The sequence below is a fragment of the Coregonus clupeaformis genome, chromosome 18 (assembly GCF_020615455.1).
Source record: "Coregonus clupeaformis isolate EN_2021a chromosome 18, ASM2061545v1, whole genome shotgun sequence".
Taxonomy (NCBI): domain Eukaryota; kingdom Metazoa; phylum Chordata; class Actinopteri; order Salmoniformes; family Salmonidae; genus Coregonus; species Coregonus clupeaformis.
Genome location: NC_059209.1, coordinates 18,080,664 through 18,097,608, shown reverse-complemented (window position 1 = coordinate 18,097,608; position 16,945 = coordinate 18,080,664). Strand labels below are relative to the sequence as shown.

General features: G+C 43.8%; 1 protein-coding gene across 1 annotated transcript; it reads right to left on the bottom strand.

Annotated features, from left to right (window-relative positions):
* Nucleotides 1-7,480: 7,480 nt before the first annotated feature.
* LOC121551205 (UDP-glucuronosyltransferase 2A2) lies at nucleotides 7,481-15,895 on the bottom strand. The gene is made up of 2 exons (XM_041863758.1): nucleotides 15,780-15,895; nucleotides 7,481-9,150 (listed from the first exon to the last, which is right to left on the bottom strand). The coding sequence occupies exon 2, from the start codon at nucleotides 9,135-9,137 to the stop codon at nucleotides 7,554-7,556; it is 1,584 nt and encodes a 527-aa protein (XP_041719692.1). The 5' UTR covers nucleotides 9,138-9,150; nucleotides 15,780-15,895; the 3' UTR covers nucleotides 7,481-7,553.
* Between the last annotated feature and the right edge of the window lie 1,050 nt (nucleotides 15,896-16,945).

Here is a 16,945-nt window from a genome sequence, read left to right as displayed (position 1 = left end):
AACCCATCTCCTGTATTGGTCTATTCATTTGAATATATTGACAGTCAGAGAAATTGCTTGAGCTGCACTGAGAATTCGAACAGTATGTAAGCCAACAATTCAATATTCTAGAACACTGCAGTGCATTCGAAAGTATTCAGACCCCTTGACTTTTTCCACATTTTGTTACCTTACAGCCTTATTCTAAAATGGACTGAATTGTTTCCCCCCCCCTCATCAATCTACACACAATACCCCATAATGAGTCCTGGCTCTGGCTGGGCCACTTAAGGACATTTAGAGACTTGAGCCCAAGCCACTCCTGCGTTGTATTAGCTGTATGTTTTGGGTTGTTGTCCTGTTGGAAGGTGAACAGTCTGAGGTCCTGAGTGCTATGGAGCAGGTTTTCATCAAGTATCTCTCTGTACTTTGCTCCATTCATCATTCCCTCAATCCTGACTAGTGTCCCAGTCCCTGCCGCTGAATAACATCCCCACAGCATGATGCTACCACCACCATGCTTCACCGTAGGGATGGTGCCAGGTTTCCTCCAGACATGACGCTTGGTATTCAGACCAAAGAGTTGAATCTTGGTTTCATCAGACCAGAGAATCTTGTTTCTCATGGTCTGAGTCCTTTAGGTGCCTTTTGGAAAACTCTAAGCGGGCTGTCATGTGCCTTTTACTGAGGAGTGGCTTCCGTCTGGCCACTCTACCATAAAGGCCTGATTGGTGGAGTGCTGCAGAGATGGTTGCCCTTCTGGAAGGTTTTCCCATTTCCACAGAGGAACTCTGGAGCTCTGTCTGAGTGACCATCGGGTTCTTGGTCACCTCCCTGACTAAGGCCCTTCTCCCCCGATTGCTCAGTTTGGCCGGGCAGCTCGCTCTAGGAAGAGTCTTGGTGGTTCCAAACTTCTTCCTTTTAAGAATGATGGAGGCCACTGTGTTCTTGGTGACCTTCAATGCTGCAGACATTTTTTGGAACCCTTCCCCAGATCTGTGCCTCGACAAAATCCTGTATCTGAGCTCTACGGACAATTCCTTCGACCTCATGGCTTGGTTTTTGCTCTGACATGCACTGTCAAATGTGGGACCTTATATAGACAGGTGTGTGCCTTTCCAAAACATGTCCAAAGGCTTTGTAGCCACCGGTCGGCCATATTGGCACTCCTCCGAAAAGCAGTCTTCCATAGGAATGAATGGAATTCTACAGTATTTCATTTAAATGTTTCAAGGACAAAATTAGTAGTTTTTTTCTGTAGTGGGGACAGTAAAATTAGTACTTTCAAAAAATATATGTATATACTTTAAGGAAAATGTTTTTATATATATATATTTTTAAATGTTTAGCGCAAATAATATAATTTAAAAGTATGCATTGTGTCTGTAATAGAATAATGTGGCAAAACAAATGTAGACTTTAGTAACTGCATTTCTATAGCTTCCAAAATATTTTTGGGAACGGTGTGGTAGTGCCAAGATGGAGGCACGGTGGCTTCAAAACAGTGGCACCTGTCAGTCATCTAGTGTACTGTAATATAAATCATTGGGTGAGGCTCACCTGCTCTGGACACACACACACACACACACACACACACACACACACACACACACACACACACACACACACACACACACACACACACACACACACACACACAAATGTAATAGCTACAATCAGATCCAGGAGTTTAATCAGCCCTTCTCACCTATCATAGAGACCCCTCTATCGCTCTCTCTCAACCACACAACTCAAGTCAGTTTTTGTGCTGTAGTACAACATTTACAACATAAGGTAATATTATATTTGGAGCACAATACTTAATGTGAGGGTGACATTTAAAAAATTGAATGCAAAGATACACCACCAGTCAAAAGTTTGGACACACCTACTCATTCAAAGGTTTTTCTTTATTTTTACTATTTTCTATATTGTAGAATAATAGTGAGACATCAAAACTATGAAATAACACATATGGAATCATGTAGTAACCAAAGAAGTGTTAAACAAATCAAAATATATTTTTATATTTTAAATTCTTCAAATAGCCACCATTTGCCTTGATGACAGCTTTGCACACTCTTGGCATTCTCTCAACCAGCTTCATGAGGGAGTCACCTGGAATGCATTTCAATTAACAGGTGTGCCTTCTTAAAAGTTAATTTATTTCCTTCTTAATGCGTTTGAGCGTTAATGGCCGTGTTCGAGGGTGGCTCCTGGAGTGAGTAGTCATGCTGTACTTCGCTCCGCAGGTAATATGACACACATTACATTACAATGGAACGATTTGATTAGTGTAATGTTAGCTAGCTACATAGTTGTCTTTGTATCAAAGATAAAGGTGTAGTATAGAAAAAACTATCGAGGTTAGCTAGCCAGCTACATTCATTCGCAGCGACGCCGTTTTTTCAAACAAAGTCAACACCGCAGCCATTGCTAGCTAGCCAACACTACCAGCTAGTAGTACTGTAGCAACTAAATACAATATCATTTTAGCCAGCTACATTCGTTCGCAGCGATGCCGTTTTTTCAAACAAAGTCAACACCGCAGCCATTGCTAGCTAGCCAACACTACCAGCTAGCAGTACTGTAGCAACTAAATCCAATATCATTTTAGTCAATGAGAATTTTGCAACGTAAAGCTTCACTTTCTGAACATTCGAGATGTGTAGTCCACTTGTGTAGTTAGCATGACTGACTTTGTGCTAGCTAGCCAAAGTTTAATTATTTCTGCGTTATGAAAGGAACTAGACACGGACACGAATGATCTGTTTAGTGTGTTAACATACTATTGGTAGTTTGTTGTAACCAAGTATTGGTGCTAAACCGTGTGTTGTTGGATGCTAGCATGCTAGTTAGCTATGGCGTCATAGGATACGGTGCCCTGGGCGGTTTTCACGGAAGAATACTGTACCAAGTTAGCTAGCTGAATAAATTAAGTTAGAGTCTATTCCTAGAAAACATTGAACCACTGTAGTTTACAACAATTATAATTTCTAAAGTGGAAGTTGGGAGAGTTATATTTGAGTGTTTCAGTGAAAGGTAGGTGAGGGAGGCCCCGCTCTCCAGATGTTTAGTTAATTTTATTCAGATCTCTTTTGCATTATTGTAGCCTTTTCTGTAGCCTGTCAACTATGTGTCTGTCTATCCCTGTTCTCTCCTCTCTGCACAGGCCATACAAACGCTTCACACCGTGTGGCTGCTGCCACTCTAATCTGGTGGTCCCTGTGCGCACTACCCATGTGGAGTTCCAGGTCTCCGGCAGCCTCTGGAACTGCCGTTCTGCAGCCAACAAGGCAGAGTTCATCTCAGCCTATGCTACCCTCCAGTCCCTCGACTTCTTGGCGCTGACGGAAACATGGATTACCACAGAAAACACTGCTACTCCTACTGCTCTTTCCTCGTCTGATCATGTGTTCTCGCATACCCCGAAAGCATCTGGTCAGCGCGGTGGTGGCACAGGAAACCTCATCTCTCCCAAGTGGACATTCTCTCTTTTCCCCCTGACCCATCTGTCTATCTCCTCATTTGAATTCCATGCTGTCACAGTCACTAGCCCATTCAAGCTTAACATCCTTATCATTTTTCGCCCTCCAGGTTCCCTTGGCGACTTCATCAATGAGCTTGACGCCTTGATGAGTTTCTTTCCTGAGGATGGCTCACCCGTCACAGTTCTGGGTAACTTTAACCTCCCTATGTCTGCCTTTGACTCATTTCTCTCTGCCTCCTTCTTTCCACTCCTTTCCTCTTTTGACCTCACCCTCTCACTGTCCCCCCCTACTCACAGGGCAGGCAATACGCTTGACCTCATCTGTACTAGATGCTGTTCTTCTACTAATCTCACTGCAACTCCCCTCCAAGTCTCCGACCACTACTTTGTATTCTTTTCTCTCTCGCTCTCCTTCAACACTACTCACTCTGCCACCTACTCAGATGGTAATGTGCCGTCGCAACCTTCGCTCTCTCTCTCCCGCTACTCTCTCCTCTTCCATCCTATCATCTCTTCCCTCTGCTAAATACTTCTCCCTCTGATCTCCTGATTCTGCCTCCTCAACCCTCCTCTCCTCCCTTTCTGGATCTTTTGACTCTCTATGTCCCCTATCCTCCCGCTGGCTCTGTCCGCCCCTCCTGCTCCATGGCTTGACGACTCATTGCGAGCTCACAGAACAGGGCTCCGGGCAGCCGAGTGGAAATGGAGGAAAACTAGACTCCCTGCGGACCTGTCATCTTTTCACTCCCTCCTCTCTACATTTTCTTCCTCTGTTTCTGCTGCTAAAGCCACTTTCCACCACTCTACATTTCAAGCCTCTGCCTCTAACCCTAGGAAGCTCTTTGCCACCTTCTCCTCCCTGCTGAATCCTCCTCCTCCTCCCCCTCCCTCCTCCCTCTCTGTGGATGACTTCGTCAACCATTTTGAAAAGAAGGTTAACGACATCCAATCCTCATTTATTAAGTCAAATGACACCGCTGGTCCTGCTCACACTGCCCTACCCTATGCTTTGACTTCTTTCTCCCCTCTCTCTCCAGATGAAATCTTGCGACTTGTGACGGCCGGCCGCCCAACAACCTGCCCGCTTGACCCTATCCCCTCCTCTCTTCTCCAGACCATTTCCGGAGACCTTCTCCCTTACCTCACCTCGCTCATCAACTCATCCTTGACCGCTGGCTATATCCCTTCCGTCTTCAAGAGAGCGAGAGTTGCACCCCTCCTCAAAAAACCTACACGCGATCCCTTCGATGTCAACAACTACAGACCAGTATCCCTTCTTTCTTTTCTCTCCAAAACTCTTGAGCTTGCCGTCTCTAGCCAACTCTCCTGCTATCTCTCTCAGAATGACCTTCTTGATCCAAACCAGTCAGGTTTCAAGACTGGTCATTCAACTGAGACTGCTCTTCTCTGTGTCACGGAGGCTCTCCGCACTGCTAAAGCTAACTCTCTCTCCTCTGCACTTATCCTTCTAGACCTATATGCTGCCTTTGATACTGTGAACCATCAGATCCTCCTCTCCACCCTCTCTGAGTTGGGCATCTCCGGCACTGCTCACTCTTGGATTGCGTCCTACCTAACAGGTCGCTCCTACCAGGTGGCGTGGCGAGAATCTGTCTCCGCACCACGTGCTCTCCCCACTGGTGTGGGCTCAGTTCTAGGCCCTCTCCTATTCTCTCTATACACCAAGTCACTTGGCTCTGTCATATCCTCACATGGTCTCTCCTATCATTGCTACGCAGACGACACACAATTCATTTTCTCCTTTCCCCCTTCTGATAAACAGGTGGCACATCACATCTCTGCATGTCTGGCAGACATATCAGTGTGGATGTTGGATCACCACCTCAAGCTGAACCTCGGCAAGACGGAGCTGCTCTTCCTCCCGGGGAAGGACTGCCCGCTCCATGATCATCACGGTTGACAACTCCATTGTGCCCTCCTCCCAGAGTGCAAAGAACCTTGACGTGACCCTGGACAACACCCTGTCATTCTCCGCTAACATCAAAGGGGTGACCCGATCCTGCAGGTTCATGCACTACAATATTTGCAGAGTACGACCCTACCTTACACAGAAAGCGGCACAGGTCCTAATCCAGGCACTTGTCATCTCCCGTCTGGATTACTGCAACTCGCTGTTGGCTGGGCTCCCTGCCTGTGCCATTAAACCCCTACAACTTACCCAGAACCTTGCAGCCCGTCTGGTGTTCAACCTTCCCAAGTTCTCTCATGTCACCCCGCACCTCCGCACACTCCACTGGCTTCCAGTTGAAGCTCGCATCTACTACAAAACCGTGGTGCTTGCCTACAGAGCTGTGAGGGGAACGGCACCTCCTTACCTTCAGGCTCTGATCAGACCCTACACCCAAATGAGGGCACTACGTTCATCCACCTCTGGCGTGCTAGCCCCCCTACCTCTACGGAAGCACAGTTCCCGCTCAGCCCAGTCAAAGCTATTCGCTGCTCTGGCACCCCAATGGTGGAACAAGCTCCCCCATGACGCCAGGACAGCGGAGTCACTGACCACCTTCCGGAGACACTTGAAACCCTACCTCTTTAAGGAATAACTGGAATAGTCTAACAGTAATCCTTCTACACCCCCCTCCCCCAGTGGTGGTTGTCCCACTGGCTATCCTAAATTGAATGCACCAATTTGTAAGTCGCTCTGGATAAGAGCGTCTGCTAAATGACTTAAATGTAAATGTAAATGTGTTGTGACAAGGTAGGGGGGTATACAGAAGATAGCCCTATTTGGTAAAAGTCCATATTATGGCAAGAACAGCTCAAATCAGCAAAGAGAAACCACAGTCCATCATTACTTTAAGACATGAAGGTCAGTCAATACAGAAAATGTCAAGTTTCTTCAAGTGCAGTCGCAAAAACAATCAAGCGCTATGATGAAACTGGCTCTCATGAGGACTGCCACAGGAATAGAAGACCCAGAGTTACCTCTGCTGCAGAGGATAAATTCATTAGAGTTACCAGCCTCAGAAATTGCAGCCCAAATAAATGCTTCACAGAGTTCAAGTCACAGACACATCTCAACATCAACTGTTCAGAGGGGACTGTGTGAATCAGGCCTTCATGGTCGAATTGCTGCAAAGAAACCACTTCAAAGGACACCAATAAAAAGAAGAGACCTGCTTGGGCCAAGAAACACGAGCAATGGACATTAGACCGGTGGAAATGTGTCCTTTGGTCTGGATTTCAAATTAGAGATTTCAAACCGCTGTGTCTTTGTGAGACGCGGTGTGGGTGAACGGAGGATCTCTGCATGTGTATTTCCCACCGTAAAGCATGGAGGAGGAGGTGTTACGTTGTGGGGGTGCTTTGCTGTTGACACTGTCTGTGATTTATTGAGAATTCAAGACACACTTAAGCAGCATGGCTACCACATCATTCTGCAGCGATACGCCATCCCATCTGGTTTGGGCTTAGTTGGACTATCATTTGTTTTTCAACAGGACAACGACCCAACACACCTCCAGGCTGTGTAAGGGCTATTTGACCAAGAAGGAGAGTGATGGAGTGCTGCATCAGATGACCTGGCCTCCACAATCCCTCAACCTCAACCCAATTGAGATGGTTTGGGATGAGTCGGATGGCAGAGTGAAGGAAAAGCAGCCAACAAGTGCTCAGCATATGTGGGAACTCCTTCAAGTCTATTGGAAAAGCATTCCAGGTGAAGCTTGTTGAGAGAATGCCAAGAGTGTGCAAAGCTGTCATCAAGGCAAAGGGTGGCTATTTGAAGAATCTCAAATATAAAATATATTTGTTTAACTCTTTTTTGGTTACTACATGATTCCATATGTGTTATTTCATAGTTTTGATGTCTTCACTATTATTCTACAATGTACTTGAATGAGTAGGTGTGTCCAAACTTTTGACTGGTACTGTATATTACCAAAAATAACCTACTGTATTGTTTCAAATACCAGCATAAATTATTATGGCCTTCTTGATGTTGCTGAAAGGATGGTTTTAGAAGAATATCAGCAAATAATAATTACAATATTTGATTAATTATATATTTATTGATAATTTAATAATATATCAATATTCAATAACACCTCAAAACACATCTATATCATTCATGTTTCACTTTCCTCCAACAAAACACCTTACGCCACAAAAACCTTACAACAAAAGTGCTAACCAGTATTATGAGCAACACAATGGCCAATAGCGTAGCTATGACGTCCACAGAGTGGTAGGTGAACCAAGACATCTTGTAGGACTCTGTCCTCAGATGTGCCGCTCCTTTGTTCCTCATGACAAACTCGATCCAGAACATGGCGCGGTCCAGTGGCTTCATAGGCTGGTCCCTGTGCAGCCTGGAGAGCCTCTGCATTGCCTTCCTGTAGGACGGCTCATAGAGAACAGCTTTCACTGCCTCCAGGAAGATGTCTTTGTCTACGGAGGCGATGTCCACTATCTTAGCCACTCCCTTAGCCCTCATCCTGTTGAGGTTATCCTGCTGGTCAAACATCAACGGGAGGCCGACTATGGGGACACCGTGGTAGATGGCCTCCTGGACTCCGTTGGTGCCTCCGTGGGCGACGAAGGCTTGGGTCTTGGGGTGTCCCAGGAGGTCGTTCTGGGGGAACCAGTCCACCAGTAAGGTGTTGTTACCCAGGGAGGCGGGTCTCTTTCCAGTGTGCCTCCAGATAACCCTCTGAGGCAGTTGGGCGAAAGCAGTGGCGATGTCCTCAGCGATGTCCTCAGGAAGTTGTCCCACCAAGGTCCCCAGGGACATCATGATGACCCCATGGTCCCCGGAGCTCTGGACAAAGTCCTCCATGTCCTGGGGAAGCGGCTTGGAGGGCTTGCACTGGAAGCCACCCATGTAGACCACGTTTGGCATGGTGGGACGAGGAAACTCAAAGGTGAAGTCATTCCTCATGAGCCAGATGTCTGCTGCCTGGAGCAATGACATGTAGTGAACATCAGGGCCAAAGTAACGACGGACAAACGGAATGTAGTTAAGGTCTGTGACGTATGCCATTTGAACCCTTGTAAAAAGATAAAACAGAATATTTATGACTCTCTCCTGAAAAGTCATTTTGTCCGTCAACATTGCTCCTGGTACTGGGACATATGAGAGAGGTGAGGGAGCAATGGCAAAGTGACCCTCGCCCTGGATTGTCCATCTGACATTGAAGACAAGAGGAAGACCAAGGCGGTGTGCCAGTAACGTGCCCGCACCAGTGGCAGGATCCGTCAGAACCAGATCATAGTTTGCATCGTGGAACGATTGCATTAGCTCGGCATCTTCAAATATCATAGTCATCATCTCAATCAAATCCTTGTTTGACTCATAGAACTGCTTCCCCACCTCAAGCTCCAGACTCATACGAGACCAGAAACCTCCACCCTCCCTTTTGATCTGCAGTAATCTGGTCACAAATGAACTAAAGATCTTCTCATCAATTCCTCCACCAGATGCAGGGATGGTGATACACGAGTAATGAGGGGACTTCTCCTTGATGTACCAGTTGGCGGATGGACGAATCACTGTGATGCTATGGCCTCTGGAGTGCAGTTCTTCGACGATGACTTTCATGTTCACCCAGTGGCTTCCATCCAATGGGAAGACCAGCACCTTCCCCCCATAGACAGTGGTCAGAGAGAAGAGCAGCACAGCAACCGTGACCAGGGCTGGTTGATGCATTCTAAGGTGAATCCTTTGATAGAAGATACAAGGGAAGAGTAGTTAGTTAAAGATAAACTACATCTCTTATTTCCTATAAAATAGTTTCTAGTTGGTTGCCTGTTATTCTCAAACACATAAATTCTTTCAAAATTACTCGAAATTACAGCGAAAAATGTAATTATTTGTAAACCCTCTTATATTGTAGTGATTAGCTTGTACTGAAAAAAATATATAAACGCAACATGTAATGTGTTGGTGATTACACAGGTGCACCTTGTGCTGGGGACAATAAAAGGCCACTAAAATGTGCAGTTTTGTCACACAACACAATGCCACAGATGTCTCAAGTTTTAAGAGAGCGTGCAATTGGCATGCTGAGGAGTATTTATGTCTGTAATAAAGCCCTTTTGTGGGGAAAAACTCATTGTGATTGGCTGGCCCTGGCCTATGCCATCCCAAGCCAACCCATTGGTGCTCCCCTGCCCAGTCATGTGAAATCCATAGATTAGGGCCTAATTTATTTATTTCAATTGAGTGATTTCCTTATATGAACTGTAACTCAGTATAACCATTGAAATTGTTGCATGTTGCGTTTATATTTTTATTCAGTATAATTTACTTGAATATACCTGATTAACAAATGAATAATACAGTACATTATTGATCTTCACAGAGAGAATTAGCCTAGGTGTTCCACCAGAAGCAGACTTAGACCAACAGTACTGGCACAAATCAACAAGAGTACTGATACCTGAACAAAGTGTATTACATGTACACTGTAAAACATTTCCTGTAATTTTTACAATAATTTCTGGCAGCACAGTAGCCAGTAGGTTGCTGTACATTTACAATAAATTACTGGCAGCACAGAAGCCAGTAAATTACAGTAGACTTACAGAACCTTTACTGAAACACAAACGCAGTGTACTGCTTACATGAATCAAAAAGATAATAAAAAACCTTTACACCTACATGTAAATAAATAAGCAACCGACAATTGAAAACGTAGAGACACTGTTTATTGCTATGAAGTCTTCCAATGCTATCACAATTGTACCAGTCATTCCCAAATTGACTCAATCGTTCAGGCACATTACTATAAAGGTGTGCAAGTTCTCTCTACATCTGGACCAGGCTTCATGCTCATGTTATGTAAGGGTCAGACTCTGTAGTGGATGGAAGTTACTCCAACAACGTCTCTTTATTGAAGGTTTTACATTCGATGTAATAATAGGTAAGTACCATGAATTACTTAAAGTTACTTTGATAAGTTTCAGCCATATGTTCTCCTCTATGGCTGTTACTATTACTTAATGTTAGAGTTGCCAATACTGCTTTGCGTATTGTTTATCGTATGTAGTATTATTCAGTATTGCCATAAGTGTTATTATTGCATTGGTTGCACAAGTATTTTTACAGAAGTTGTTTAATTGTTGTATTAGTAAACATAGTTTTTTGTATGTACACGCTACAGCAGCGTTTTCCATAGTGGCCTTTGTTAAGGTGTTTTTTGCGCTGCCATGGGCGAACTACTGGAGTCATCCCAGATGGTTTTTAGAGTTTGCTCATGCGCAGAGTAATTTACTACTCTGTGGCACAAGGGCAGATCAGATAAGATCTCAGCCCGGCAGATTCTCATACCATTCCGGAGAGAGAGAGGGTGCCATAAATCTTGTCCCTTTGTCAATCCAAGTAATTAATTTATCTCCAAGAGGTTAATGTTTAGGTTTATGTTTATATTGATGCTGTGTTTATAGCCCTTCATAGACGTGTTGTAAGTGTATTGCCATTTGCCATTTATTCATGTACATATGTATATTGCATAGTTATAACCCTTAACTAATACTGTTTACATGTGTGCATATCTTTGATTTATAGAACCACACCAATAAGATTCCAAGTCATTCGGATTACCTCACATAAAGAACCAGGGGCACAACGTTCACTGGGGACAGGGTTATGTCTCCCCCACATTCTGAAATGGCATTTTTGTCCCTCCCAGTTTTATCATTACAATGTGATACAAAAAGTGGCGACTGGTGTGCTTTAGGACCATGCGGACACCTCAGAGCGGTCGGGTAGGCTGTTTGGAGTGTTCAGCCCGCTGGATTTAGGACCACGTGGACACAACAGAGCGGGTTGACGGGCTGTGTGAAGGCAAAGCTTCTGGAAGGCTGGATGGACCAGCAAGGGAGAGTTGAGCATAGTTCAGTGTGTATGTGTTGAGCTCTTTCACTGAGTTGTAAAGGGAAGCAGAGCAGAAACTGGCTACTCTTTAGTTGACTGATATAGCTGGCAAGGTAACTGCTGTTTCACTTAACAGATCAAAACTAAACTATCCAGCGTAACTGTGTTCTACGGAATAAACTCTGTATTCTGTGATTTACCCTCCTGCGCCTGACTCCTTCAAATCACATTCTCACAGTTTGAATGCCCAGTCATGTTCTTATCATTTCAGACATAAACTACCGCAGTTTAAGACCATCCATAGAACATATTATATGCCATTGAAACTGAATTACATGCACTCAGAAATGTCATTCCTCTGCTGGAGGTGTAAAACACAAAAGTGGACGTATTTGCATATGTTATGGTCTTGTGAAGGCTTACTGAATTCTGGCACATCAATAAGTATGTTCTTTTATCTCAGCATGTCTATAGATTCTCCCTTCTCCCTATTTTTGTTTGCTTGGAAATGTTGATGCTGGAGACTGCTATCTGAAGTAACTGTGTAACCAAGCATTTATAGCGGCTAAGAAATGCATTGCCATTAATTGGAAGGTCAATTTATATATCACTAGCTCCCACAATGTCAATTTATATATCACTAGCTTTGATTTATTACCAGATTAAGGGTATACTGGGCAACTTTTATAAGATCTGGATGCCTTATATGGAATATAGTACGACAAAAGGAGTCTGTATTGAAAACATGCCCAGGTCAGGGGAGATACCTATTTAGGCAATCCCTAGCTGCTGGGCTGCTCAGTCCTGGCTCTTGGGGTCTGCCGTCCTGTGGGTTGTCACTCTGGCCTTGGCCTAACACATCCGAAACCAATAATGAATGTTTCACTAAGATCCTAAAGTTGAGTGGGGTGTGTTGGGTTGGGGTGCTGCAGGGTGGTGGACCCCTAGGGACAGGATGGGGCAATCCAGCTATAGTGTGTGCAAGTAAAAAGAGCTCTACAGTACTATTAGGCGTATGAGATTAATTAGATGGAGGATTTGCTGTTTCTGTGTGTTAATGTATATTTTAGGTGTATGTTTTTAGTTTTTTTTAGTTTCCAAACCTTTCCCTTGGGAACTAAAAAAATTAAAGGTGGGAACTGGGAAGGAACTTGTGTTGGTAGAGAGTTACAGTGGGGAGAACAAGTATTTGATACACTGCCGATTTTGCAGGTTTTCCTACTTACAAAGCATGCAGAGGTCTGTAATTTTTATCATAGGTACACTTCAACTGTGAGAGACGGAATCTAAAGATCCAGAAAATCACATTGTATGATTTTTAAGTAGTTAATTTGCATTTTATTGCATGACATAAGTATTTGATCACCTACCAACCAGTAAGAATTCCAGCTCTCACAGACCTGTCAGTTTTTCTTTAAGAAGCCCTCCTGTTCTCCACTCATTACCTGTATTAACTGCACCTGTTTGAACTCGTTACCTGTATAAAAGACACCTGTCCACACACTCAATCAAACAGACTCCAACCTCTCCACAATGGCCAAGACCAGAGAGCTGTGTAAGGACATCAGGGATAAAATTGTAGACCTGCACAAGGCTGGGATGGGCTACAGGACAATAGGCAAGCAGCTTGGTGAGAAGGACAACTGTTGGCGCAATTATTAGAAAATGGAAGATGTTCAAGATGACGGTCAATCACCCTCGGTCTGGGGCTCCATGCAAGATCTCACCTCGTGGGGCATCAATGATCATGAGGAAGGTGAGGGATCAGCCCAGAACTACACGGCAGGACCTGGTCAATGACCTGAAGAGAGCTGGGACCACAGTCTCAAAGAAAACCATTAGTAACATACTACGCCGTCATGGATTAAAATCCTGCAGCGCACGCAAGGTCCCCCTGCTCAAGCCAGCGCATGTCCAGGCCCGTATGAAGTTTGCCAATGACCATCTGGATGATCCAGAGGAGGAATGGGAGAAGGTAATGTGGTCTGATGAGACAAAAATAGAGCTTTTTGGTCTAAACTCCACTCGCCGTGTTTGGAGGAAGAAGAAGGATGAGTACAACCCCAAGAACACCATCCCAACTGTGAAGCATGGAGGTGGAAACATCATTCTTTGGGGATGCTTTGCTGCAAAGGGGACAGGACGACTGCACCGTATTGAGGGGAGGATGGATGGGGCCATGTATCGCGAGATCTTGGCCAACAACCTCCTTCCCTCAGTAAGAGCATTGAAGATGGGTCGTGGCTGGGTCTTCCAGCATGACAACGACCCGAAACACACAGCCAGGGCAACTAAGGAGTGGCTCCGTAAGAAGCATCTCAAGGTCTTGGAGTGGCCTAGCCAGTCTCCAGACCTGAACCCAATAGAAATCTTTGGAGGGAGCTGAAAGTCCGTATTGCCCAGCGACAGCCCCGAAACCTGAAGGATCTGGAGAAGGTCTGTATGGAGGAGTGGGCCAAAAACCCTGCTGCAGTGTGTGCAAACCTGGTCAAGACCTACAGGAAACGTATGATCTCTGTAATTGCAAACAAAGGTTTCTGTACCAAATATTAAGTTCTGCTTTTCTGATGTATCAAATACTTATGTCATGCAATAAAATGCAAATTCATTACTTAAAAATCATACATTGTGATTTTCTGGATTTTTGTTTCAGATTCCATCTCTCACAGTTGAAGTGTACCTATGATAAAATTACAGACCTCTACATGCTTTGTAAGTAGGTGACACGTTCGCTTACAGACGGGACGGACCAAGGCGCAGCGTGATATTCATACATGTTTATTTAAACTTAATAAACAGAACGACAAAACAAGAAACGAAACGAAACGTGAAGTCCAAGGTAGACACAAATAATATACCTTTCACGCAACAAGATCCCACAACCCACTAGTGCCAATAGGCTGCCTAAGTATGGGCCCCAATCAGAGACAACGAGTGACACCTGCCTCTGATTGGGAACCACACAGGCCAACATAGATCTATACATACTAGAATGTACAACATGGACAAACACAGCAAGGAAAATACACACCCTGACTCAACATACAAGCGTCCTCTGAGTCAGGGCGTGACAGTAGGAAAACCTGCATAATCGGCAGTGTATCAAATACTTGTTCTCCCCACTGTATGTCACACCCTGATCTGTTTCACCTGTCTTTGTGATTCTCTCCACCCCCCTCTAGGTATCACCCATCTTCCCCATTTATACCTGTGTTCTCTGTTTGTCTGTTGCCAGTTCGTTTTGTTTCGTCAAGCCTACCAGCGGTTGTCTTTTTCAAGTGCCTGTTTTCTAGTTTTCCCAGTTTTGACCATTCTGCCTGCCCTGAGCCTGCCTGCCATTCTGTACCTTGTCACACCACCCTGGATTATTGACCTCTGCCAGCCCTGACCCTGAGACTGCCTGCCGTTTTGTACCTTTTGGACTCTGATCTGGATTACTGACCTCTGCCTGCCCTTGACCTGTCAATTGCCTGCCCCATGTTTTTGTAATAAACTTTTGTTTCTTTGACACTGTCTGCATCTGGGTCTTCTCCTGAAACGTGATAAATTGAGTTATTGACTAGACTGGTGGGGGTTGGGCGTGCAGGCGGTTCGGGCTGGCTGGTCAGTCTGGCTGAAATTTGATATAGAGCATGTCTTAATAAAGACAATCAAAAGTCTGAATTTTTTCAAGAGTTGTTCATTTGTTAGGCTATTGGTTAAAGGTGCAACACAATATTTATTATTGAATTACCTTTGATCTAGTTCAGTCTTATTAATCACTTTAACATATTTAATTGTGATCTCTTACCTAGCTTGATGACTGCATTTGTGCTTACTTTTTGTTCTAAATTGAGATGGCATATTGGATTGTGTAAAAATGCAGGAAATCAATTTAGATGCCCAAAACTATTCTGGGGGAGGACCCCCAGACCCCCCACCAGGTTATGTCCCTCCCACTTCTAAAACCAAAGTGGTGCCCCTGTAAAGAACTACCTTCAATGGAAGCAGCTGTGTATATGTGTGTGTTTGTGGTGCTGACAATTAAAAGTGTAATGGGCCTCAACATCGTGTTAATAGCGGTTGAGGGCATTCACAGCCGACTGCTCAGACGAGCTCCAGCTAGCCGTTTTTACATGGTCCTGCTAGTCGTTTTTACAGATGCTGAGTTTTATTTGGATTTGTAGAACTACAAAAGTGTTTGGAGGATGCTTCTTGAGATGTGAACATGTTAGACATTTATGTTGTATTAAGGCTATTGAATCAAGTCAAGTTTGTAGTTCTATATACGTTTATATCTCTTCTATAGTTCTCTGTATACATACTGTAGATATGAGTTAAAATTAGTTAATTTGAAAATGTAAGTCTGATGATGCCATGTATTCAACACTAGGTACTGAGCAACTGTTTTAACAACAGGCTTAACTATTCCCATATTCCACTACTTAAATCTGTTACTTTCAACTAGAAATGTTGCTTCACATAAACACTTACCAAAAAGATCTGTCTGCAAGGAGCCTAAAATCCAAAGTGATGTTTGGCCAACCTCCCAAACAGCAGTTCTTCACCTCACATCCCAGTGAAAGCAGTCATCTGGCTGTGGCTTTGAGCTGGAGTAACCTAACCTATGCTGCCACAACTAATCTGTGCTCTCTTGTTCAAAGTTCACAGGTTCTAGCATGCAGCGTAACACCCCTGTATTTACATAAGGCTTTCATGTGTTGGCTTCCCGTTCTGTATTAAGAAATGGTCACTAGTTCAACATGCACATCATTATGGAGTTAGTTAGAATATAAAAAATAAACTTGTTTTAAAGATAATGTTTGCCTCCATTAGCCAAACCCAGATTAAATAAATCATGGCATAGGTTTAATTCAGACATTTTTTTGGCAATAACTACACATTTGATTTCATGAACCTTGCATGGTTAAAACATGCCTTTGGTCTATTACTTAAAATTAAGATTAACAACCGTTGCTTTTAAAATGAACATTAACCATACAGTGGTCCAGGAATAAGTTAGGCTAAATTGTGTGTATGACTAAGGCAAATTATGATTAGTCATGATTCAAATGCAATTTAGTCCAGAGCATAATGCTTTAGGTTTAGTCCAGCCCATAATACTTTAGGTTGACCCTGTGTCCAATTGGTTAAAGGGCACACCATTTGATTGGATTTGATTTTATTAGGATCCCCATTAGCCAACACCAATGGCGACCATTGAACCTGGCTCACTCACTGTAAAGAAAGTACGAAAACAGAGTACTAGGGGAAAGTCATATCTTTGAACTGATGACATAATGTCACATATGACTGTATTGTACCTTGTACATTTAAGAAAAGGTCTCAGAGATGTCTTTGAAAGATTAGAAGATGCAGTAGGCTACATACAAATGTTTCAGTCATTCATTGCTATTTTCCTAAGTACTCTGTGTAGCCTACTGCAAATTATGTTTGATATCAATGTCATTTGAATACAGTCAGAGGTTATACTATAAGTATTATGGGCCATAATCCTTGGATAATACGGTCAGTTTTCATAATACCGTAGCAATGTGTTCAGTGTCTTTATACAAATTACTGCATGCCTGTGCACAAACACTTCTTATTCTGAAAAGTAACTGTGTTTACCCATGAAAGGGAGTCTACTTGGTAGTAGT